At 45.0% G+C, this 26,177-nt stretch overlaps 1 protein-coding gene across 1 annotated transcript in view; it reads left to right on the top strand.

The window, feature by feature from the left end:
- The first annotated feature begins 1,223 nt into the window (after positions 1-1,223).
- EPHX2 (epoxide hydrolase 2) overlaps positions 1,224-26,177 on the top strand; it is a 62,717-nt gene continuing 37,763 nt past the window's right edge. Inside the window, 7 exon segments of the mRNA XM_047717509.1 lie at positions 1,224-1,417; positions 9,056-9,140; positions 15,894-16,053; positions 17,324-17,514; positions 18,915-19,037; positions 22,933-23,007; positions 26,157-26,176. Of these exon segments, the coding sequence (XP_047573465.1) occupies positions 1,320-1,417; positions 9,056-9,140; positions 15,894-16,053; positions 17,324-17,514; positions 18,915-19,037; positions 22,933-23,007; positions 26,157-26,176 (752 nt within the window). The 5' untranslated portion in view covers positions 1,224-1,319.

The raw sequence follows: 26,177 nt of genomic DNA, 5'->3' as shown, positions 1-26,177 counted from the left end.
AAGGAACACAAGCAGGAGGAGTGGGAGAGGGAGAAACAACCTTCCCACCAAGCAGGGAGCCCGACTTGGGGCTTGATCCCAGGACTCTAACACTGAAAGTGTTCCGAAGGAGGTCGCCCAGTGTCATCCAAGTCCAAAATCGAACTGCTTTTTCCAGTTCCTCTGCTAAATTTGGCTCCATTGACTACATACTTCATGCTTCCCACTTTGTAGGAGTGGATTTCAGAAAGCACCAGTAACAACAGCCTCAGAGAGATCCCAGAAGAGGTTGTGAGGCAAGAGACATAACCATGGTCATAGTTCACCAGAGCAAAACACCCAAAGTAGACTCATTTTCTTCTTCACCAGACTGATGATTGGTAGCGACAAAGAGTTGTAGATGAATACCTCTTGATTTCAGTAAGGTATCTCATGATCTTTCACAACATTCTTCTAGCTAAAGGGGGCAGAATATCCTGCATAAATTCACAGAGGACACATTCAACAGAGAGGTCTCTGGGGTCTGTGTCTCGCGACATGGTCCTGGCAAACTGGGACACTGAGCCCAGATCATGTTTTAATTCACAGAACTACACTGCAGGCATGAGAAGCCTGACAACCCTTTGGCAAATACAGCACAGACACTCCTAAGCAAAGTCCAGAAACAAAGGAGCCAACAGTCTGGAATCCGTGATTTAAAACAAAGCTGGAACATTTTTAGGCAGCATTAATACAAGAAGGTACAAAGGGGTAGTAAGTACTCCAAATTTCCTTCTAAGCCTCATTCCAACAAGAGATTGGAATAGATGTATTCTGAGTAGGCATACGGTATCTGGAACATATTTTACTCTTGAAACACATTTTGCCTTGACAGGTAAGTGTGTGATGAAGGGAGCGTGGACAGGATAGCGTCAGATCTGTAAATATACGCACCAAAAGGAGGGGCAACAAAGCTATTAGTTTAGTGGATATGCCAACCGAAACAAACATGGAAGTATCCAAACACTGAATGAAGCTTTTGGCCACACACACTTTAAAGGGTCAGTGGCCCCTGGTTCTTCCTCAGACCCCTTCTCTGAGGCCCGCCCCCGTACCGGTGACAGTCTGGCAAGTTCTCGGGAAGCGGTCAGGACACTAGCAGGGGGACTGGAAGCCTGGAGGCGGTGGAGACAGGTGGGTCGCCGCCCCCGCGGGACGAGCACAGGGCGCGGGGCGGGACGGGGGCGGGACGGGGGCGGGGCCCGCCTGCACCAGCCCGAGGGAGGCCCCGCGGCCCGCCGCTCCCATCCCGCTCCCGGCCTCGGTGCACTGCCAGGAGCTTTGGGCCTCGGTGGGCCGCCATGGCGTTGCGCGCGGCGGTGCTCGACCTGGACGGGGTCCTGGCGCTGCCCTCGGTGGCCGGCGCGCTGGACCGCACGGAGGAGATGGCGCTGCCCAGGTAAGGGGGTCAGCGCCGGGCCGGAGCAGGGGTGGGGAAGAGGGAGCCGGCGCGCCAGGGGCGGGCCCCCCGCTGAGAAGCGGCCTCTGGGCACCCCCCAGCCCTGGTTTCACGGTGCTGTAGGTCGAGAGCTCTGCAGAGGTTAAGACAATTACCCGGCCCTAAAAATACCCGTGTACGCGACTAGACCCATTGTCTTTGTAAATGCTAAGTGATTAAATCTCTCTAAAGACTCCCAAATTGCCCTCTGTGTTGGGATTCTCGCCGGGCTCACTGCTGCCCTCTAATTCTGTGTGGTGGAATGGGTCCGCAGGCCGCCCTGAAGTTGATAAGGGAACAAAGTCCTGTGCTTTGCGGGCGCACTTGCTCTAGTCGCAAACTAGAGAAACAGCCCCAAAGCCTCGTCGTTGGGAAATGAACTAGGAAGCGTCACCAGGAAACCAAGAAATAGGATGTTCAGAACGAGATTTCAGATCAGAAAAGACCGGTTAATGAGAATTGAAAAAAAGAAGCAAACCCACCAGAAAGTAAAAAATTTTTGCAACATGGTTTCAATTATAGTTGGCTAGCGGGGGAAGCTACCTGCAGAAAAATGTGTGGAGGAAATATCCCAGAATATGTTCGGGATTATTAATCCCAGAGAAGATTATGAATGATTTTCTCATTTTTCTACTTTCTGGCATTTTCAGTTTATCTCTTTATGAACATACGCTTCCCCTATAGTCAAAAGGGAAAGCATATTTGTTTAAAAGTTAAGAAAGAGGGTCGCCCCCATGGCCCAGTTATTCAAGTGTCCACCTTGGGCTCAGGTCATGATCTCGGGGTCCTGGGATGCGATCCTGCACTGGGCTCCCTGCTCAGCGGGGAGTCTGCTTCACCCTCTGCGCCTCCCCCCACTTGCGTACCGGCCCACGCTCTCTTTCTCAAATTAAAATAATTTTTTTTTTTAAAATTAAGAAAGAAAATAAAAGATTTTTGCCGCTTCCAGCCAGCGACGGGAGAAGAATTAGGCACAAACAAGTCAGCTGCAAGAGATTGGGATCAGGGGACAACAGTCGAAAAGGACTGCTGCCAGGAGCAACTCCACAGTCTCACTTTTATTGGATAGAAACAGTAGCCAACAGAAGGACCGATAAAGGTCAAACGTTAGTCATGTCCTGCGGACTAGCAAGGAGAAGGATAAAGTTTATAGTTAACCAAGCACATTCAAAGGACTCATCTAACTAACAAGGGGCGCTTCTGGGAAGAGAAAGGAGCGATAACAGAAAAGGGAAGCAGGCGGTTTTCGTTCCACCCGGAGCTGACCGGGCGTTCCCGGCTGCCTGGGTTCTCTGAAGGGGCGGCCTCCCGCCCTGAGCGAGCCCGACATCCCCAGCTGCCCAGCTTCACGGTGGTATATCGTCCTTCTCCCCAAAGACCTGTTGCCAGTATATGTATTTCTTTTTTTTTTTTTTTAAATTATTCATTTATTTATTTCACAGAGAGAGATTACAAGCAGGCAGAGAGGCAGGCAGAGAGAGGGGGGGGGGAGGCAGGCCTCCCGCTGAGCAGAGAGCCCGAAGTGGGACTCGATCCCAGAACCCTGAGATCATGACCTGAGCTGAAGGCAGAGGCTTAACCCACTGAGCCACCCAGGCGCCCCAGTATATGTATTTCTTTTTTTTTTTTTTTTAAGATTTTATTTATTTATTTGACAGAGAAAGATCACAAGTAGGCAGAGAGGCAGGCAGAGAGAGAGAGCAGAGAGCCCGGTGCGGACTCGATCCCAGGACCTGAGATCATGACCTGAGCCCAAGGCAGCGGCTTAGCCCACTGAGCCACCCAGGTGCCCCCAGTATATGTATTTCTTAAGGCCATATCTAAATGTGCTTGGCAACTAGTAAAATCCTCCAGGGGTTACAGCTTAAGTAACAAATTGTTCCATGTTCCGAGGGGCAGCAGCAAAGATCACCCTGGCAACACCCAAAGAAGACAATTCTAAATTCCTGGCAAGGATAAGGAGCCTGATGGAAGCTTTGAGAGTTCTGTCCGTTTTGTTTCACGGCAAATTAATGCTCAGAGACTTTCTTTTAGCAGCAGCGTCTGTGACCTAGGTTCACTGGGTGTTTCCCAAGCCAGTAGCACACAGACTAACGCTCTTCATAAACCAGTACACTACATACTCCCAAACAATGATAGATGGGTCCATTATTGTTCTAGTCAAGGGGGAATCTGAAATAAGTAAAGCCCAAATTTAGTTGAAGTGTATTTGCCCTTATTTTTTAAAAGATTTTGTTCATTTATTTGAGAGGGACTAAGAGAGAGAGCCTGAGCTAGACTTCGGAGTAGGGAGCGGTGAAGGGCAGTGGGAGAGGGAGAAGCAGACCCCCTGCTTAGCAGGGAACCTGATTGGGGCTCCATTCCCAGACCCTGGGATCATGACCTCAGTTGAAGGCAGATGCTTAACTGACTGAGCCATCCAGGCGCCCCTCTTTGTATGTTCTTGATACAAGTCCTTTGTCATAGGTAGGTATTGCAAGTATATCCATGTATATGGCTTATTCATTCACTTTCTCAGTGGTATCTTTGATAAACACTAGGTACTGATTTTAATGACAACTGATTTATCATTTTTTACTGTTTTATGGTAGCGCTTTTTTGTGTCCTTTTTTTTAAAAAATGGCCATGAACCCACGATCCCAAGATCAAGACCTGAGCTAAGATCAAGAGTTGGACGCTTAAATAAAAATAAAATCTTAAAAAAAAAAAAAATGGGTGGCTCAGTTGTTAAGCGGCTGCCTTCAGCTCAGGTCATGATCCCAGGGTCCTGGGATTGAGCTCTGCATTGGGCTCTCTACTCCGTGGGAAGCCTGCTTCTCCCTTTCCCACTCCCCCAGCTTGTGTTCCTTCTGTCACTGTGTCTCTCTCTGTAAAATAAATAAATAAAAATAAAATCTTTTAAAAAAAAAGTCAGACACTTGGGGCACCTGGGTGGCTCAGTTGGTTAAGTGTCTGCCTTGGTCATGATCCTGGTGTCCTGGGGTCAAGCCATGTGTCAAGCTGCCCGTTCAGCAGGGAGTATGCTGCTCCCTCTGCCCCTCACCCCGCTCTCATGCTCTCTCTCATACTCTCATACACTCTTGAATAATTTAAAAAAAAAAAAAAAGAGAGTCAGATGCTTAACTGACTGAGCTGCCCAGGTACTGCTGCCATTGGTGTCCTTCTAAGAAATTTTTGCATTCTTTTTTTTTTTTTTTAAAGATTTTATTCATTTATTTGACAGAGAGATCACAAGTAGGCAGAGAGGCAGGCAGAGAGAGAGGAGGAAGCAGGCTCCCTGCCGAGCAGAGAGCCCGATGCGGGGCTCGATCCCAGGACTCTGAGATCATGACCTGAGCCGAAGGCAGCGGCTTAACCCACTGAGCCACCCAGGCGCCCCAATTTTTGCATTCTTAAAGATAGTGAAGATATCCCACTTTCTTGGAGAACCTAGATTGTTTTAACTTTCACATTTAAATACATGATCCACCTCAAAACAAATTTTGTATATGGTGTGGAGTCTCCCTGCCCCCTATGGATATCTAGTTGCTCTAATGTCATTTATTAAAAAAAAAACTTTCCCACATTAAATTTCAGTGGTGCCTTGTTGAGAAAATCAAATGGACCATGTATGTAGATGTCTATTTCTGTACTCCCTATTATGCTAAGTTGATCTATAACTCCGTGCAATAATATCACATTGTCTTAATTTATAATAAATTTTAATATCTTGTAATATAAATCCTTCATATTTAATCTTAAAGATTTGTTTGGCTATTCTGTGTCCTTTAGTTTCCAGATAAATTTTGTAATCAGTGTGTCGATTTTCACACACACAAAATCTGCTGGGATTATGATTGGAGCGAATTAAGTCTTTATATCTGTTTGGTGAGAATTTTTGCCCTAACCATATTGTCTCCCAATCCATGAACTTGATATAGAGATCTTTCTTAGTTTTGTAGTTTTCCAGGCAGAAGTCTTAGACCTCTTTCATTAGCTTTATTTCTGTTTTTCCTAATGCTACGGAAGTGGTATTTTAAAAAATTTATTTCCAATTTCTTTTAAACCACATTTGACCTGTTCTCAACTTTTTATTTTCATCTATCTTTAAGTTGACTGGAAATCTTCCTTGAATTTTTTTTCTTTTCCAGGAAAGGCATGTGATGGTAAACATTGGTTTTATATGCTGAGACTTTCTGTTGCCTTCAAAAATGTATAATAAGTTATCTGAGGATACAGTTTTGGGGCCATTGTTTATTTTTTTCTCAATGTCTAGTCCATATTGTTCCACAACCTTTGACATCTAAAGTTGCAGATAGAAGACTAATGTCACTCTGAATTGCTTTTTGTTTGTGTATAACCTGTTTTTCTACTCAAAAGGTTGTTACCCTTTGTTATCCTTGGAATTGGCACAGTTCCCCCACATATGCCTGTTGTGGAGGTTTGTTTGTTTTTTTGTTAATTTTGCTTTGGTAATTGGTGTACTTTTGATCTAAGGTGTCGAATCTTTCTTCAGTACCGAGAAGTATTCTGTTATTCCTACTGCTTCTCTGATCAATCCTGGATGGATTCTTTTTTTTTTTTTAAGATTTATTTATTTAATTTGGAATTACTAATAAATTATTTATTTAAATTAAATTTTAAAACATTTAAACATTTTTTTAAAGATTTATGTATTTAATTTGAGAGAGGCACAGAGCACATGAGTGCACACACATGTGCCTGCACACATGAGTTGGGGGTGGGTAGGGGCAGAGGAAGAGAGAGAATCCTTCAAGCAGATTCCTTGCTGGGCAAGGAACACAATGCAGGGCTCAATCCCATGACCCATGAGATCATGACCTGGGTAGAAGCCAAGAGTCGGACACTCAACCGACTGAGCCACCTGGGTGCCCCAACCCTTTTGGAATTCTTACTGCTTGTTTATTGAAGGAATTTGGCCTCCCTAGGTCTTAATCATTTTGCTCATTACTTTAATTGCTTCCTTGTTCTACTCTTTGTTCTTGAAAACTGTATCGTGTCTTTTGATTCACTAATTTCATTTGTGATAGCCGTTTCACTGCTCACTGCTTTTATTAGCCACCCTTAAAATTTGGAATTCGTGTTTTCCAATCCAACAGTGTTCATATTTCAAATCGCTTCTTTTGTTATTATCATTACTGCCTGATTTGCTTTACAGATACATTGGTATCTCCTTTCTCTGTAGTTCTAGTCTTCCCTCAGTTCCCATTCTGCTAGCAGCCCCCATTCTCCAGGCAGAAAAAATCACTTCCCTTTGCTTTCTCCATACTACTCCTCCAGTGTGTTATAATTACTTATGTGTTGACTCCCTTGTTCCCCTGTGCGCTCCCGGAGAATACAGTCTCATTTTCCTGCTTTTGTATCACAGCACCCAGCGCAATGTCTTGCACACCTCTGGTGCTCAATACAAGACAGTTGAGGTGAGTTGTGTATTGATTCTTAAAGCTGGAGACCAGCTGGGGCACCTGGGTGGCTCAGTGGGTTAAGCCGCTGCCTTCGGCTCAGGTCATGATCTCAGGGTCCTGGGATCGAGTTCTGCATCGGGCTCTCTGTTCGGCGGGGAGCCTGCTTCCCTCTCTCTCTCTCTGCCTGCCTCTGCCTACTTGTGATCTGTCCCTGTCAGATAAATAAATAAAATCTTAAAAAAAAAAAAAGAAAAAAGAAAGCTGGAGACCGAAGGGCATGAGGAACCTTTGGAGGTGATGGAAATGTTCTAAAACGGGAATGTGCTGATGTTTGCATTGATGTCATAGAGTTACACAGTCTGTAAATTTACTACAAATCCTTGAATCATACTCTTAAAATGTGAATTTGATGGTATATAATTACAACATAGTAACCCTGTTTAAAAAAAAGAAGACAACTGGCAGGTCAGTGCCTGCCTGTGATTTGATCTCAGGGTTGCAAGTTTGAGCCCTATGTTGGATGTAGAGATTACTTAAAGATAAAATCTTCCAAGTAAATAAATAAAAGACAATTGATGGCAAAGGTATGGCAAAACCATTGCTTTTACTGGAATGTTGAGCAAGGCTACAATATTCGATATGTATCTTTTTGCATGTTGTGTGAAGTTGATAATCGTTAACCTGCAAGAGCGTTAGTTGGATAGAAGAGAGTTGCCATTTTCAGAAATGGAACTCCCAGAGTAGAGAGATTTGTTGTCTTACTTGGGAATGGTAAATCATTTTAACTGGCCTGCTGATTCCCATCCATTATAAATATTTGCCTGGGGCACTGTATTAAGAAGGATTGCACATCAGTGCCTGGGCTGAGTGGACTCCGTTGTGGGGATGGGTTGTTGGGGTGCGGGGGAGCAGAGGTGTGTGTGTGTGTCACATATATATCATCCTTTATCCGTCTGATGTCTCCTAGCCAGCCATGTGAAGGTAGCTGATCGACCATGGGGGTTGGGAAATTATCAAGAAAGCGGAATGGAAACTTTAATTTTGTAATGTAAGGAAGTGAGAGGGTGATGAGCTGGTCTCTCTCCCTATGTGTGTGCTATTCCTTGGGACGAGTATGAGCTGAGGTCTGTTAGCTGGCTAGGGCTGCCATAACCAAGTACCACAGACTGGATGGCTTCCAAAGTAGTTCTAGAGGCTAGAAGTCCAAGATCAAGATGGCGGCAGGATTGGTTTCTCTGAGGCCTCTCTCCTAGGCTTATAGATGGCTATCTTCTCCCTGTGTCCTCACATGGCCTTCTCCCAGTTCAGGTGTGTGTCCTGATTTCCTCCTCAGTACTCTGCTCATTAGATAGGGCCCACCTTTATGACCTCATTTTAATGTAATCACCTCTTTAAAGGCCCTATCTCCAAATACATACTCTGAAGTACTGGGGATAAGGACTTCAAGATATGAATTGGAGGTGGGGCAGGGGGTTACAATTTAGCTCATAACCTGAGAAAACTTTTTAAAAATTAAATATGGTTAAAATGAAGTAGAAACTATATGTTCAGAATCAAAACCAGGAAAAAATATTTTCTTCCCTCTGGAGAATATGTACTAATAAAGCAGTCCTTTGGAGCAGTGCCTTGTACAAAGGAGCTGAAGATGGGAATGAATGTGTATCCAGTCTTGAGTTTGTCCCTTAAGTGGCAAAGCCAGAAGTACTGGCAGTTGAAGAGGCTCTGCTGGGTGGTCCCCGTGAGCTGCTTCACCTGCTGGCTTATCCATCATTTAATTTGTGGTCTCGGGACGCCTGGGTGGCTCAGTTGGTTAAGCAGCTGCCTTCGGCTCAGGTCATGATCCCAGAGTCCTGGGATCGAGTCCCACATCGGGCTCCTTGCTCGGCAGGGAGCCTGCTTCTCCCTCTGCCTCTGCCTGCCACTCTGTATGCCTGTGCTCGCTCTCTCTTCCTCTCTCTCTCTCTGATAAATAAATAAAATCTTAAAAAAAAAATAAAGTTTAATTTGTGGTCTCAATCCCAGTTCGATTGCTCTTTTAGGCTAAGATCCTGGCTTGAACATTGCCTTTCCCTGTCCATGGCAGAATGCCCTTAGAACAGCAGTTTGTCTGGGGATAGGAATAGTGTCTGTCCCCTACATGCTGCTGTGATGAAGTCCTCCGAACATCCATGCTGTTTTTCTTTGTGTCTTCCAGAGGCTTTCTGAGAGAAGCTTTCCAGAGAGGAGGCCAAGATGGCTCCAGTGCCCGCCTCATGAGGGGAGAGATCACATTTTCCCAGGTAAGGGGACACTTCATAAACCCCCTTAAGAAGGCATTCTATGCCCACATGCCCATCTCCTGCACTGACTAGAAGCTCTGTGAGGGCAGACCCACCATGTTTGCCTCACCTAATACTAGTACTTTCCTCCCAGGACTGGGATGGAGGCTTTGAGACACACAGAGAGATATTTAAGACTGGTTCATTATCTCTTAGGGCCAACCTGCAGGATTCACCTCATGAGTGGGAAATTACCAATTTCTTGCCAGTCTGTGCCAGGCAGAATAGCCTGTTTTTCCTCTTAAATTGTGGTAAAATACACATAATACAAAATTTGTCATTTAGATCACTTTTAAGAATATAATTTTGTAATGTAAAGTATATTCGCATTGTGAAGCCATCACCACCGTCAATCTCCAGAACTCTTTTCATCTTGCTAAAGTCCTATACCCCTTCAACAAAAACTCCCCATCCTTCTTTTCCCCCAGCCGCTGGCAACCATGACACTACTGAATTCCTGTCTCTGTGTATGAGGCTACTATAGCCACAAGAGATAAGTAGGATCCTGCAATATTTGTCCTTTTGTGCCTGGCTTATTTCATGCATGGTGTCTCCAAAGTTCATCCGTGCTGTGGCCTGTGAAAGGAATTTCCGTTTTAAGGATGAATCATTTTCTAGTGTATGGATAGACCACATTCTGTTTATCTGTTCATCTGTCGATGGACCCTGGGTTGCTTCTATCTTTTGCTCATTGTGAATAATGCCACTGTGAACTTGGGTGTACAAATATCTGTGGGACACCTTGCCCTCAGTTCTTCTGGGTATAGACCCAGAGGTGGGATTGCTGGGTCATAGAGTAGTTCTTAATTTTTTTAAGGAGCCTGCATCCTGTTTTCCAGAGCGGCTACCCCAGTTTGCATTCCCCTGGGCAGTGCACAAGATTTCCACTCGATCCATATCCTCGCCATTCCTTGTTAGTCTTTGTTTTGTTGTTTGTTTTGTTGCTTTGATAGTGGTCATCCTTACTAAAGCTGTTTTCAGACAGGACCAGTTGTGGGGAGAGGTTGTTAACTAATAACTGGATAACGGATGGGCTTTGGAGGCAGAGAGCAGGATTTAAAGATTTTTTTTTTTTTTTAAAGATTTTTTTTTTAAATTTATTTATTTTGACAGAGAGAGATCACAAGTAGACGGAGAGGAAGGCAGAGAGAGAGAGAGAGAGGGAAGCAGGCTTCTTGCCGAGCAGAGAGCCCGATGCGGGACTCGATCCCAGGACCCTGAGATCATGACCTGAGCCGAAGGCAGCGGCTTAACCCACTGAGCCACCCAGGCGCCCAGAGAGCAGGATTTAAATCACAGCTCCCACTTACAGACACAGGTTGCTTAACCTCTTAAAGGCTCAGTCTTGCCATCTGTAAAATGAACGTGATCTACGGTCTACTTCATGGGTTGTTAGGAAGCTAGGAAACTGTCTCGCATGGTGCCTGGCACATAGCAAGTGCTCAGTAAATAGCAGTTAACCATTGTGACTACAACCTCCACTGGTTTTTAACAAAGCAGTGATCTGAAACCATTTGGATTCTTAGTCAGTGTCTCCAAGAAGAAAGGCTACTAAGAATCTATTCTACAAGCACACAGAAATCCGCAATTAATATTGTCAGAAGAGAAGGAAAGAAGGGAGTACAATGTACTTTCAATGAACATAGGAATTACAGAGTGAATTTCTAGTAATTGCTGTGAAAACCCTGTACCCATTCTGACTTTCTTCATCTGTGTACCTTCTTGGTAACTTGAATAGTTAGCAGATGGGGTCTGAAAAAGCACATTATAGTTGATCCTTCAACAACATGTGTTTGAACTTATGGGTCGATTTTTTTTTTTTTTCAATAAATACACATACAGTGCTGTAAATGCATTTTCTCTTCCATAAGATTTTCTTTTTTTTTTTTTTAAAGATTTTATTTATTTATTTGACAGAGAGAAATCACAAGTAAGCAGAGAGGCAGGCAGAGAGAGAAGAGGAAGCAGGCTCCCTGCTGAGCAGAAAGCCCGATGTGGGGCTCGAACCCAGGACCTGGGATCATGACCTGAGCCGAAGGCAGCGGCTTAACCCACTGAGCCACCCAGGCGCCCCTCCATAAGATTTTCTTAAGAACATTTTCTTTTCTCTGGCCTACTGTATTGTGAGAATACAGTATATAATACATATAATAATACATGTGATATATAAAATATGTGTTAATTCTATGTGATTGTTAAGGCTTCTGGTCAATAGTAGGTTATTAGTAGTTAAGCTTTGGGGAGTCAAAACTTACATGTGGGTTTCCAACTAACTACATGGGTGGTTAGGGCTCTCAACCCCCACATTATTCAAGGGTCACCTATATATTATGACAAAGGCTACTTAGGTTTAATTTGTCTTTAAAAATTATATCCTGGAAGTGGATGTCGTCTTTTAATTTTTATTTGTGTATTCAAGGCACCTGGATGGCTCAGTTGGTTAAGTCTGACTCTAAAAATTTTTTTTTCTTTTCTGTATACAGTACAAACAGAAAAGTGCACAAAGTATACAGTTTAATGAATTTTTGCACAAACTGAATGCACTCAGGTCACCAGCACCCAGATTAAGAAATAAAACATAATTAGCACTGTAGGTACCCCACCTAACACCCCTTCTGACACTACCCCTCCAAGAGTAACTAACCATCCTGATGTCCAGCCTTAGAGATCACTTTTACATATTTTGTATTTTGAATGGAACTGCATAGATGAATCTTTTCTATCTGGGCATCTTTTCCTCAACACTGTATTTGTGAGAATCATAGATACCCTTGTGTGCAGTCCCAAGTTTTGTTCTCATTGCTGCATGATATTCCATTGTATGAAGATACTCTGATCTCTTTATCCTTTTTTTTTTTTCCCACCCTGAGAAGGAAAGGCATTGGGAGATTTGGAGCAGTGAAGTGACATTAGGTATATATATTTGCAGCAAGGGAAAGGTTTAGAGAGAGAGCAAGCACAAGCAGGGGGACTGTCAGGTAGTGGGGGAAGCAGGCTTCCTGCTGAGCAAGGAGCCTGATGTGAGACTCAATCCCAGGACACTGGGATCATGATGACCTGAGCCGAAGGCAGGGAGGCTTAACCCACTGAGCCACCCAGGCGCCCCAAAGAAAAGTCTTACTCAGAAGGCAGCCAGCCAGATAAGGAGATGGGAAGACAAGCCTCAAATCCAGCGCCTAACTGATACTTTTAAAATCTCCCTCTTGCTGCTGCATAAATAGATGAAAAGGGCAAAGATCTTTATAGACTAATTAAGGAAGCTGTTGGAAGATCAGGTGAGAGATGGTGGTAGCTTGGACTAAGGTAATACTGGGAGAAGTGGTAAAAAGTGATCCAAACCTGGAATATATTGACTGTAGTTTCCGCAGGCTTTCCTGATAGATTGAGTGTGAGTATGAGAGAGGAGTGAAGGGTAACAAATGTTTCTGACCAGAACCAACTGACAGTATCAGTTGCTGTTTGCTGCTGTGGGGCTGGAAAATCATGTGTCCAATTTGGGGTATTTTAATTTGAAATGCTTATTTGTTTTATTAAAGATTTTATTTATTTATTTGAGAGAGAATGAGTGAGAGAGAGCATGAGGGAGGAGAAGGTCAGAGGGAGAAGCAGACTCCCCAAGGAGCTGGAAGCCTGATGCAGGACTTGATCCTGGAAGTCCGGGATCATGACCTGAGCCGAAGGCAGCTGCTCAACCAACTGAGCCACCCAGGCGCCCTTGAAATGCTTATTGATCTCCAAATGGAGTGTGCAGTAGGCAGCCTCATATACAAACCCAGAGTTGACGCAAGATGTCCAGGCCGAACACACACACAGCATATAGATGGCATTTTTAGTGTCACCGGACTCAGTGTGATCACTGGGAAAGGGAGTATAAATGGAGAATCCAGAGTCCTGGGTACTCTAATATTAAAGATGGGGTTGATGAAAGGGACCCAGATTGAGAGATGGAGAATGAATTTCGACTGGTCTGAGAAGAATCAGGACAGTGTGTGGACCCTGGCAGCCAAGGATTTATCAAGTTTCAGATGAAGAGAATGGCCCTCTGTGTTGGTGCCGCGGATGGGTCAGGCAAAACGAGAGTCAGCGAGTGCCCATTAGATGCAGTAACACAGCATGGAGGTCATCGGATAACCTTGACAAGAGAAAGTGCAATGTGGAGATAAAAGCCTGACCAGACTATGTTCACGAAAAAAGGAGAGAAAAGGTTTGAACACTACATGAAGTTTTGATACAAAGTGGGGCAGAAAAATGGGGCAGTAGAAGGAGGAGGGGGATAAGGTCAAGAAAGAGGTTTACTTTCTGGTAACAATGTGCTTGCATCCTGATGGCAATGATCCAGTAGGGAGGGAGACTGCTGATAAAGGAATAAGGAAGGGAGACCCCCTGGAGCTATGTCCTTGAAGCAGAGAGGGATAGAATCTAGATGGAGGGGTTGAGCTTTGGTAAAAGCAATGGACCATTATCTATGGCAACAGAAGGGAAGATGGAGTTCTTGGCCACCAATGCTGGTAGGTGGATAGTGAAGGTGGAACTTGTGAAAATTCTCTTCTAATTATTCTCCCTTCCTCCAATCCTTCTCACTGTTTCTAGGATGACCTCCCTAAAATGCAAATTTACTTATGTAACTCTCCCACTAAACTATATTTATATATTTTTTACTTGTGTAACAGTCTAAGGCTAGAAATGTTTTAATATTTTTATAGAAAGGTAAATACTTCCATTATTTTTCCAATTTCATTAATGGTTTTAGTCTACTCACGTTTTATATTTTATCTTGCATCAATTTTGGCATTTGTATCTTTTGTTTTCTTTTATCTTTTGACCCCCTCTTCACTCATTTCTCTCACCCCATCCCCTACCACCTGCCTCTGGCAACCACTTTCTCCGTATCTATGAGTTTGGGCTTTTTTGTATTTTTTGGTTTTGTTTCTGTTTTGAATTTAATTTCCACATATAAGAGAGATCATACAGTATTTGTCTTTCTCTGTCAGACTTTCGCTTAGCATAATGCCCTCGATGTTCATCTAGATTGTCACAAATGGCAAGATTTTGTTCTTCTTTATGGTCAAATAATATTCCATTAAATTTATATACCATATTTTCTTTATCCGTTCATTCATCCATTGATGGGCACCTTGGTCGTTTCCATATCTTGGCTATTATAAATAATGCTGCAGTGAACATGGGGGGGTGCAGATATCGTTTTGAGTTAGTGTTTTTGTTTGCTTTGGATAAATACTGAAATGGAGTTGCTGGATCATATGGTAGCCCTATTTTTAATTTTTTGAGGAATTTGCATACTGTTTTCCATAGTGGCTGCACCAATTTACATTCCACCAACAATGCACAAGTGTTCTACATCCTCACCAACATTTGTTATTTCTTGTCTTTTTGATAATAGCCAATCTAGTAGCTGCTATGTGGTATCTCACTGTGGTTTTGATTTGTGTTTCCGCTGATGATTAGTCATGTTGAGCATCTTTTCATGTGTCTCTTGGCCACCTGTCTTGTCTTTTCTTTTCTTTCTTTTTTTTTTTTTTTTTGCCATTGGGTTGTATGAGTTCTTTATATATTTTGGAGATCAGCTCCTTATCAGATATCATTTGCAAATATCTTCTCCCATTCAGTAGGTGCCTTTTTGTTTTGTGGATAGTTTCTGTCGCTGTCCAGAAGCTTTTTTGTTTTGATGTAGTCCTAATAGTTTATTTGTGCTTTTGTTGTCAGATTCAAAAAATCATCACCAAAACCTCTGTTGAGGAACTTAACCACCTACATCTTCTTCTAGGGGTTTTACGGTGTTAGGTCTTGTATTGAAGTCTTCCACGCATTTTCAGTTGATTTTTGTGTATGGCGAAGATAGTGGTTAAGTTTCATTGTTTTCCATGTGGCTGTCCAGTTTTCCCAACACCGTTTATCAAAGGGATTGTCCTTTCCCCATTGTATATTCTTGGTTCCTGTGTTGTAAATTTACTGACCATACATGTATGCGTGGGTTTATTTGTGAGCTCTCTATCAGTCTGCTATTGGGGTTGGGTACTTTTCAGTTGGAACTACTCCAAATAGTGCTGCTATGGTAGTATGTAAACATATCACAATCCATTTTGCTGCTATCAGCTAGGGCTGCCATAACAAAATACCACAGACTGTGTGGTTTAAACAATAGAAATTTGTTTCCTCATAGCTCTGGAGCCTAGAAACCCAAGATCAAGGTGTTGACAGGATTGGTTTTTTTTTTTTTGAGGCCTCTCTTCTTGTCTTGCAGTGGCCATTTTCTGTGTCTTCACCGTCTTCCCTCTGTGTGTGTGTGTGTCCTAATCTCCTGCTTTTACAAGGACACCAGTCAGATTAGATTCGGCCCCCCTCATGACCTCATTTTACCTTAATCACCTCTTTAAAGACCCTACCTCCAAGGACAGTTACTTTCTGAGATGCAAGGGCTTAAGACTTTAACGTGAATTTTGGGGGAACAACATTCAGGCCATAAACGGGCATTTGTGTAGCTTGTAGTTTGGGGCTTTTGGAAATAGTGCTGCTGCAAGTGCATAGACGAACATGTCTTTTTGGTGAACATATGTGGACATTTCCGTTGGGTGCAGGTCTAGGAGTGGAATTGCTGGCCCACAGAGAATGCATGTGGTCAGATTTAGCAAATGCTGCCAGAAGCTATTCTGAAGGATTATACCAATTGATATCCTCATCAATTCCCTTTCACAGTGGGTGCCACTTATGGAAGAAGACTGCAGGAAATGTTCTGAGGACTCAGGAATCCGCCTCCCTGAGAATTTCTCTGTAAGTCAGCTCTTTGGCAAGGCGGTTGCAGCAAGAAAGATCAACTATCCCATGCTTCAGGCTGCTCTTGCGCTCAGAAAGAAGGGTAAGGAGCCAGTACTGTCTGTTCTCTCAATCAGCCGCACTAGAACCCTTGGGAGGGTTAGGTCAGAATACATCCAAATGTGTTCTGAGAGCACAGATCTTCTGGACTTTGATGGAAAGCCATTCTTAAAAACAGCCCCAAAGTAAGTTTTATCAAATGGCCAAAAACAGCACTATCAGAATAGTTGGGGAAAAAAATGAAAGTATTTTACTTAATAGAGCAGTTTGTGCCAGAGACTGCCTTGTGAGCAAAATTCTCTCCCTCCAGTGACACTTAGTAATGACCATAAGGACCCAACCTCTTGTCACAGTGATTGAAAATCAAGGCCTTTAAAGCAACTGTGATCGTTTCAACCTCTAAATGTCAAAGCGACTGAGCTGTGAGCTGGCTGACATGTACTCAGAGGGTGTCAAATGGTCTGGGACGTGGGATCAAGTTAATCCAGTAGACATTTACATAGTGTCAGAGCCCAGCTCTTTGTCACAGGCATATTTGAAATCATTCTACCCACTTAACAGTAGACTTACAGGGTCATGGCTGAGCCGTCCCATGTCCGTGTTTCTCACTCACGTTTCATGCAAAGGGTCTCACCATTGACCCATCAGTGCCTTATTTCCAGCATCCCCTGCTTCTTCCCCTTCTTGGGTAGGGAGAGAAAGCCCGGGGGGGCGGGGGGGGGGATAATGCTATCTTTGTCGACATTCCTCTAGTTTTGAAATGGGAATGCAGTCTCCAGAAGCCAAGGCAGGAATTTTGAAAGAGAATGGAGTAGAGTGTTCAGTAACACCGACTTGGCAGGAGCCCTGGAGGGCCAGTCCAAAGGCAGGATTCTGAGCCTGGTCCGGTTCTGCCTTCACTGTGTAGCTCTGGGAAGCTCATGATTGGTCCGAGCTTCTGTTTGCTCATATGTAAAAGTGGATGGTGAGGTCTGTCCTGCTTATTCCCAAGGTGGCCAAGGGCATATGAGCTGATGAAAATCACAATCTCTTGCTCTACAGTTGTAAGGAATATTTAGCAATAGTGTTTCTGTCAGTGTTTCTGGAAGCCCTTCACGTACCCGGTTTGCTTACTCTCCTGTCTCAGTGTCAGGAGGTGCTTATGGGTAAAAATGGTTCTTGTCCCGCATGTCAGTTTAGAAGCTGGGCATCAAGAAGTTGATGCAAAGAAGAACTCTGTGTGGCCCCTTCTTTGGGGTTGCCTGTGGGGGTAACTTGAGCTTCTAGGAGCAAAGTTCTGTATCTGGTCCAGTCACTGGTGACTTCTCATTCAGGCTACACCACCTGCGTCCTCACCAACGACTGGCTGGACGACAGTGCTCAGAGGGGCAGCCTGGCCCAGCTGCTGTGTCAGCTGAGGCCGCACTTTGACTTCCTGATAGAGTCGTGCAGGATCGGAATGACCAAGCCTGATCCTCAGATCTACAAGTTTGTGCTGGAAACCATGAAGGCCAGCCCCAGTGAGGTATGTGGACACTTCTTTTGAGTGAAAGAGAATGTTCTAGAGATAGTGCACATAAGAAAAAGGGAGGAGGGAGCAGGTGGAGGACTTCTGGGGCCTAGTGGTTTGATGCTGGGTCCAGCGGCAGGTTCCCATTCTCCCAGGCCAGGACTTCCATGGGCATGGGCCACTCTCTGTGACTTTTATAGGTCAAAATAGACCAGCTGCCTCAGTTTGCCTATAAAGAAGCATAGACCCTGGGAGATTTTCCCAAGACCACAAGGCTGGTCAGGGTCACCCTACCAAAGGGTGAGTTCCAGTATTAGAGCTGCCTCCTCTAGGCACTCCAAAGTTCTGTCTTCGTACTGTCTCTAATTATCTATTCAAAACTCTGCTTTCCTTGTATGCCCCATCTCCAGTTTTCAAAAAGGCAATTAGACCATCCTTAAATACCTTTCCCCGATGTTTCTAACCCTCTCTTGTTGGCCCTACCCCCTCCACAAGCTGGTGGATGGAACCCTGAACTCCCTCATGGGAATCCTTACAGGAATCCTTACCGGGCTTAATCCTAGAACCCGTCCTCTCTCCTTTTAAACTTTGTTCCTGCTCTTCTCAACCCCTGGATTAAGCCTTGTAACAGTGCTCTGAATTTTAATATGCCTATTAACAAAGATCTTCTCACTTCTGGCTTTTGGGTTGGATGAGCTTCTTAGAAGTCTGGGCCTGCCCTAATCCAAGATGATAATGCACTTATGCTTTTTTCTGTGACTTTAAGGATTTTTTTTAAATTCTAAAATTTAAATATTTGATCAATTCAGAATTTATTTTGGGGGAAGATGATGCGAAGGAAGCGTCTACTGTTTTCCCCCAAGCAGTTAAGATAATTATATAATCTTTTAAGTACCATTTTTCCTTGCTGGGCGGACAACACAAATTGTCATTTATAATTGGGTTCATTCCTCAGCTCTCTTCTATTTCATTGTATGTCTATTTCTTTTCTAGCACCCCACTTTTTAGTTTTACCTTTCGTAGCTTCATAACTTGTTTTAGTATCTGCCCTTATTACAATGCTTTTCCATATTTGGGGGCGGGGGTCTTTTCATACATGTTGATTCCCTAGGTGAATTTTAATGTCACCCTGATAAGTTTATATCCTTCCTTAATTTTTTTACAGTTTCAGAATTTAGGCTGAAACCCACACATGTCTCTGGGAATCTGTACATCTCTCTGTGTTTATGGATATTTTGATGTAATTCAGTATTTGTAAGAGTTAACAAATATATGAAGGAAAAAGTAATTCTTCACCTTGTCATCACAAAAACCCTCTATTCCCATTTTAATGTGTGTCTTTCCGGTGCTGTCCCTCCCGGGTGAGTTTTGCTTTGGATGAGAGTGATGCTAGTGTCCCTGCTATTTGGATTCAGGTTGTGTTCTTGGATGACATCGGGGCTAATCTGAAGCCGGCCCGTGACTTGGGGATGGTCACCATCCTCGTCCGTGACACAGATACAGCCCTGGCAGAACTGGAGAGAGTAACTGGGGTGCAGGTAACTCCTGGGGTTGCGCTGGGTTGGGTTTCCTGCCCCTCCTCTGTGTTGAGGGGTGCAGGAGACACAGCGAGTGAGATGGGGACCGTTTCCAGGAGTTCGATGCTCCTGGTGCAGGATTCCAGCTGCTCACCTCCTGGGTGGGTGGCCGCTCCCCACTGGGCCATCAGCACTGCTGTCCTTGAAGAACTTCTTTCTCTGCAGCCATGAGCAGAAAAGCAATGCTCTGAGAACAACAATCTATACTAGTCAGAGTCAGAGGAACCAAGACCCAAGGGAGGAGCGGAGCCTTTGAAAGCCACCAGACTTCACTGTATTTATTTATTTACTCTTAATTTTTGAATTAAAAAAAAATTTTTTTTTTTAGACTTGACCTCTTAGAGTAAATATTGGGAATTTAGCTATTAGGTCTGCCCCAGCGGGGATAGGGAGCCCAGTCCCCTCCTGGTCTGGCTGGTCATACTGCTGGTACACGCGAGTGGTTGAAACCATCTGTCACAGAGAGGATGGGGCGCCCTTCATGATGCTGCAGGAGGGCTGCCTGGGGATTAGCCCCTTCTGTTATTTTGAGTTTGCCTAAGATCTCCATTCCGCTGGATTGCACTGAGCCCCAGAGTGCTGGTGGCGGTTATACAAGGCTTTGGCAGGAATGCAGTGCTTGGGAGAAGGGGGCATATACCTGGCTGAGCCAGCTGGATGGCCCAGCCTTCCCAACGTGCTCTCAGAGGGCACTGTGTCCACTTTCCTGAGCTGCCATAAAGTACACAGACTGCATGGTGGAGACAGCAGTCTCACCAGGAGGCCAGAAGTCCAAGATCAAGATGTTGGCAAGGGCAGTTCCTTCTGAGACCTCTCTCCTTGGCTTGTGGATGGCCGCATTTTCCCTGCATCTTCACAAGGTCTTCCCCGGTGTGTGTCCAAATGTCTTCTTCTTTTACGAGGACACCAGCCAGGTTGTATTCAGACTCCAATAGGCTTGCTCCAGTGACCTCTTTTTTTTTAACTTTAATGACCTCTTTTAAAACCTTATCTCCAAACATAGTCACATTCTGAGGCCCTGGAAATTTAGACTTCAACAGATGAATTTGGAGGGGACACAGTTGAGCCCCCCCATGGTAGGGACAATTGACTTTTCATCTTCTTTTTTTTTTTTTTTAAGATTTTATTTATTTATTTGACAGAGATCACAAGTAGGCAGAGAGACAGGCAGAGAGAGAGGAGGAAGCAGGTTCCCCGCTGAGCAGAGAGCCCTATGCGGGGCTCCATCCCAGGACCCTGGGATCATGACCTGAGCCGAAGGCAGAGGCTTTAACCCACGGAGCCACCCAGGCACCCCTTCTTTTTTTTTCTAAGATTTTATTTATTTATTTGAGAGGGCAAGCTTGAGTGGGGGAGGGGCAGAAGGAGAGGGAGAAGCAGGCTTCCCACTGAGCAGGGAGCCCAGTGCAGGGCTGGATCCCAGGACCCTGAGATCATGACTTGAGCTGAAGGCAGACACTTAACCAACTAAGTCACCCAGGTGCCCCTGACTTTTCATCTTTAATGAATAAATAAAAATGTCTGTCTAATGACTTCACAGCCGTAAAGTTGTAAATTGTAAAGCCGTAAATTGTCCAAGCTCTATCTGTCCTACAAGCCCAGTGCAGGGCTGGATCCCAGGACCCTGAGATCATGAGCAGGGAGCCCAGTGCAGGGCTGGATCCCAGGACCCTGAGATCATGACTTGAGCTGAAGGCAGACACTTAACTGACTGAGTCACCCAGGTGCCCCTGACTTTTCATCTTTAATGAATAAATAAAAATGTCTGTCTAATGACTTCACAGCCGTAAAGTTGTAAATTGTAAAGCCGTAAATTGTCCAAGCTCGATCTGTCCTACAAGCCTAGAAGTCTCATGCAGCAGAGGAGAAAACGTCCCAGACTTAGAATCCCAGCGTCCACCTGCTTGTCCCACTTACTAGTTGTCCCCTCGTCATACGAGTCACAGATAACTGTCCTGTAATTGGGAAAGTAAGCCATGCCTCACCTGTCCTCTCCAAAGTAGGGAGAAGCTATAAGGAAGGATGAAAATTATTCCTTCTTATTTTTTTAATTAACATATAATGTATTATTTGTTTCAGGGGTACAGTTCTGTGAATCAAAAGTCTTACACAATTCACAGTGCTCACCATAGCACATACCCTCCCCAGTGTCCATCACCTATCCACTCCATCCCTCCCTGCCCCCCAGCAACCCTCAGTTTGTTTCCAGAGATTAAGAGTCTCTTACGGTTCATCTCCCTCTCTGGTTTCATCTTGTTTCATTTTTCCCTCCTTTCCCCTGTGATCCTCTGTCTTGTTTCTCAAATTCCTCACATCAGAGAGTAAGACATCCACTAGGAAGCCAGGGATACCTCAGCAGAAGGGCCCCAAGGACTCTAGCCCTTGGTCCATGTCTTGGCTCCCTCAGGCCAGACAAGGCTCCTTGCCATCAAAGGACACCCAGCTGCCCATCCCTCCTGCCACACCCTGAATCCTCTCCAGGTGCCACGGTCGTAGGGGGCTTGCCTTCTGATTCCCCTACTGAGGACGTCTATGCAAGCTCTTCCATGTTTAAAAAAAGAGGTACATTTCATAGTTTATTTTTCACACCTAAGAAGTTGGAGCTGCTTCCTTAGATCACACCTTTGGGACTAAAGATGAGCCATCTAGCAGTAGGAGTCGCTAATATGTCACTTCCTGTAAATAAGTTCACTTACTGTCCTTTGTCATTTCTATCTGAAGACAGCTCACAGGAATAACGTAAAGAAGCCCCTTAAGGACCTTTTGTTCAGGGATTTTGTTCTTTACCTAGATATCATATAAGATGTTACCTATCCTCCTGGGACTCCAGACAACCCCAGCTGGGGCCTGTGGGCAGAAGGCTCTTACTGGCTGACCTCTGCCTCTTCCCACCCCAAATTTATTTGTGTTAAAGCCTCAGAACCTCAGAATGTATTTGGAGACACAACCTCTAAAAGAGGTGATGAAGATAAAATGAGGTCATTGTAGGTGGGCCCTAATCTAGTACAACTGTCCTCATAAGAAGAGGAGATCAGGACACAGAACAGAAGAAAGACCACGTGAGGACCCAGGTTGGAGGTGCAAAGCCAAACAGAGAGGACTCAGGAGGAACCAAGCCTGAACCAACCAAGGTGTTGGACTCCTGGCTTCCAGAACTAGGAGACGTAAACGTCTGTTGTTTCAGTCACCCAGCCTGTGGCACGTGATTATGGCTGCTGGAGCAGACTAATACAAAGGCCCAGAGCCAGATTTTGGCCAGCGTGAGGGAGGGACGCTTCAGTGGAGCCATTCAGTGATGCTCTGTGAACTTCGCATTACTGATGGTGTCCAGCATGATCCTGGCTGACCACTTGAGGAACTGCCATAGGGAAGAATTATAGTCCTGAAGTACGAAATCTCAGCGTTTTAGAGCAGATGGTGTTTATTTCTTGCTGGTGTAAAAAAGTTTCGGGTGGTGGTGGCCAGGGCCTTTGCTTAAGGCAGCTATTCAAGGACACAGGTTTGATAGAGGACCCACTGTTCTCCCCTTGTGTTTTCCTGAGTCACACCAGGCTCTCAGCCGGAAGCGGGGGGCAGTAGAGTATGTAGAGAATTGCGTGGGGATTTTAACGGGTGAGGCTGACAGGCCACGCTCTTCTGTCCGAAGGACTCGATCATGGGCTGCACTGAACTGAAAGGGAGGTGGAGATGAATACAACTGTGTGCTCGCAGGAGAGGGAGGGGGCTGGGCAGGGAGGACTCAGGAGCCCATGGCACAGGTGCCTGTGCCAGCACTCTGGACTTCTGGAAACCGTCTCTGAGAACGTCTCCCAGAAGGAGGCTGCCGCTTCTCTCACTGTCCCTGTTTTCCTTCCAGCTTCCCCGCGCCACAGCCCCTCTTCTAATCCCATGCAGTCTGAGTGATGTGAGCCATGGGTATGTGCCAATAAAGGTATGTGAGCGCTCCCTCCCAGTCAGCTGAGGCCTCCCTCCATCTACAATGACCTGCAGGGACATTTGTTAAATATCAAGGGTACCTGAATACCCACTGTTCACAGGAAAATAATATTTCTCCATCTACTCATTCCTTAAAAGTCAGAAGACAAGGGTCATGCCTTAGGATATGCAAAGCAGTGTACAGATGTGGTCAGACTCCCGTGGGAAGACAGGTCATGTGAGGCCTTGAGTAGCCCAGAGTGCTAAAGTGCGTGTGTCTGGCCTGTGTTCTCGGGAGAGCTTGTTTTCGTCTAGCAGATACTCATCAAGCACTGCCTTGGTGTCAGGCTTGGGCCAGATACAAGGGATGCAGTGAGGAACAAGACAGACCCATCCTCAAAGAACCCATAGCGAGAATAAAGAGACAGAAGTGGTCATTAAAACATCCAGTGGTCAGGGTTACAGCAAGGCCACGGCCATGTGCAGAGGGGCCCCGACTCCTGATGTAGCCAAGATACAGAGTAGGGTGTTAAAATGTCTTCATGGATTCACCCTGGAATCTTTTCTTCATTCGTCATTGGTCCCATTTAAATGGGAAGCGACCTAGAGCTACAGGTCAGCTCATACACAAAACAAGATGGGATGGTAGCTTGGGGCCAGATAGAACCAGTGTGAATCCTGGCTTTGGCACTAAGTTTACAGATTTAGATACATTTTCGTCACTCTGAATGTTTGCATACAGAGCTTCATAACGAGGTGATGCTGATATGTCCCTTCTGTGTTCTTGTATGGATTACACTTGACCCTTGAACAACATGGGTTTGGATGGCGTGGGTCCACTTATCTGAGGATTTAGTAGAGTGCAGTGCTGTAGATGTGTTTTCTCTTCCTTGTGATTTTCTTTTTTTTTTTTTCCCCTTGTGATTCTCTTAAGAACATTTTCTTTTCTCTAGCTCACTTTACAAGATTATAGTATATAATATACATAACACAAAATAGACGTTCATCACCTGCTATCAGTAACACTGCCAATCAGCAGGAAGCTAGTAGGAATTGAGTTTTTTGGGGGGTCAGAAGTTATGTGCAATTTTCGACTATGCAGATTGGAGGTCAGTGCCCCTTATCCCCACATTGTGCAAGGGTCCACGGTCATGGAAATATTGCATGCGGACCACGGGGCATTGTACCTAGTGACTCCGTGCTCCATCAACTGTAGCTGATGAGGAGAGCTAGTGGCGTGAGCGGGCAGGTCTGCAGACCCAGGGGAAGCCCTGCTGCCTGGAGGACAGCCCCTCAAGGATTTATTGAGTATTTGTTGTTTGTGGGGCACAGAGAGAAATACTGAGATGAGTGGAGGATCTGAGACCTCAGGAATCTTGTAGTCTACATGAGATACACATTCCCAGCTCCTGCAGTTCCAACCCAGGACAGGGTCCTTGTCTGGTAGCAGTGCTCCGGCGCTCTTGGGATGGCCTCCATGAAGGTGGAGGCCGCACCGGGGAATGTTCAGTGGTAATGGTGAAGTGGGCGTGAAAGGATGAGTGGGAACTGGATAGTAAGAAAAGGCTGAAGCTACTGCAAGCATCAGCCCAGCCCCTCCTGTAACCCTGGGTGCTGCTGAAGGGGTGAACGCTTCCTGAGCTCCCTTAAGACCTCGTTTCCAGTATCAATGAGGATCGGGGGCTCTCAGCCTGTGGCCTGGGGTCTGGCCTGTGGCCTTGTGTCTTCAACCCCGTGGACATAATCCTCTTAAGGCTTGTAGGTCTGGTCAGTTTCAATACATTTCTCATTTGACCTTGAAGGAGGGTGGTCAGAACCGCTTTATCACCCCCTCTGTCCTCACCCCAAATTAAAGGCCTGGGGCAGTGACCTCAGGGGAGCCCCAGCCAAGCCCCACTCTCCAGGGTGCTATTCCATCGGTCTCCACTGAATACTAATGCCACCCAAGCTGGGTTAGGTCTTTTCTCGTTTTCTGGCTTTATGGCAATTTTATTAACATATCATTTAAAGGATGGGAAAGTACATGCATTTGCTGAGCTACTCAATGCTGAGCAGCAAAAAGGAGTCTCTTAGTTTAGGATCCATTTAGAGCAGGGGCAGGTTAGGATCATGTCACCAGACATCAGTACTACAACACTTTGCAATATAAGAAATAGAATTAGATCCTTCCTTTGCCAAGTACTAATAGACAATGAAACAGATTCTGATAAGACTGTAGACCACGATAGAGTTTGTGAAATGTCAGCCTCATGTTTTCTCAAGCAGAATAACTCGCTGGGAATCATGAATGAAACTTCCTATTTGGAACACGAGCTTGGAGTAATCTGAGATGCAGCTTTGTAGAATTCTTCCAACTGAATTTCCATATGCAAATCTTATTTCTCCCAGTTATTTCCATTAGAAAGTTGGAAATACATACTTTCAAGGGAAAATAGGGCACTCTGATTGGATACTGCTTTAGTTCGTGTGCTTAGACCACATGGTAATAATTGGAGGAGATTAAGTACTAAACTAAAACAAACCATCCCAAGCTTCCATTGGCTCAACATCAGTTTCATTCCCTGCTTGCCAGACACCCCATTGTAGGGTAGGAGTGGGCTCTCTCCATGCAGTCAACAAGGATCCCGTTTCCTTTCTGTTGGCTCTTCCTTGCCCAAGGCCCAAACTCTTCAGGTACAGATGGGAAAATGCGTGGGAGGTTTATGTGGGCCCAGGTGTAGCACACATTCTTCATTCTCATAGGCCATTGGCCAGAACTCAGTCATATGGCCACACCCATTGCAAGGAAGTGGACGGAGGCCTGGAAAATGTCATGGGCCAGGGAGAGAACACAGACATTGAGCTCTAGTAGGCTAAGACCCACAGCCCAGAGCACTAGAAATGTAGCAAAGCTTGGAAAAGATTTTGCATTCAAGTGAGAAACATTTTTTTAACAAAATAATTCCACATGTTAACATGAATATTGGCCTTCTGTGTTCTTATAAAGGCTTTATTGCAGTTTGGCCAGTGTGTCTTCTTAAACATCTTCTGGCATCGGGGCCTTGAGCTGAGAAATTATGAGGTCCAGCAGTACCCGGAGGTGGCCTAGAGCAGTCTGCGGAAGACGAACTGGTTCTGTCCAGCCTGGCACTGTGGTCACTTACTGTTCACCTCTCTTTGCTGCAGCCTGGGGTACGTCTGCATTTG

This window comes from Lutra lutra, chromosome 2, assembly GCF_902655055.1.
Source record: "Lutra lutra chromosome 2, mLutLut1.2, whole genome shotgun sequence".
Lineage (NCBI taxonomy): Eukaryota > Metazoa > Chordata > Mammalia > Carnivora > Mustelidae > Lutra > Lutra lutra.
This window is presented reverse-complemented; position numbering and strand designations above follow the sequence as displayed.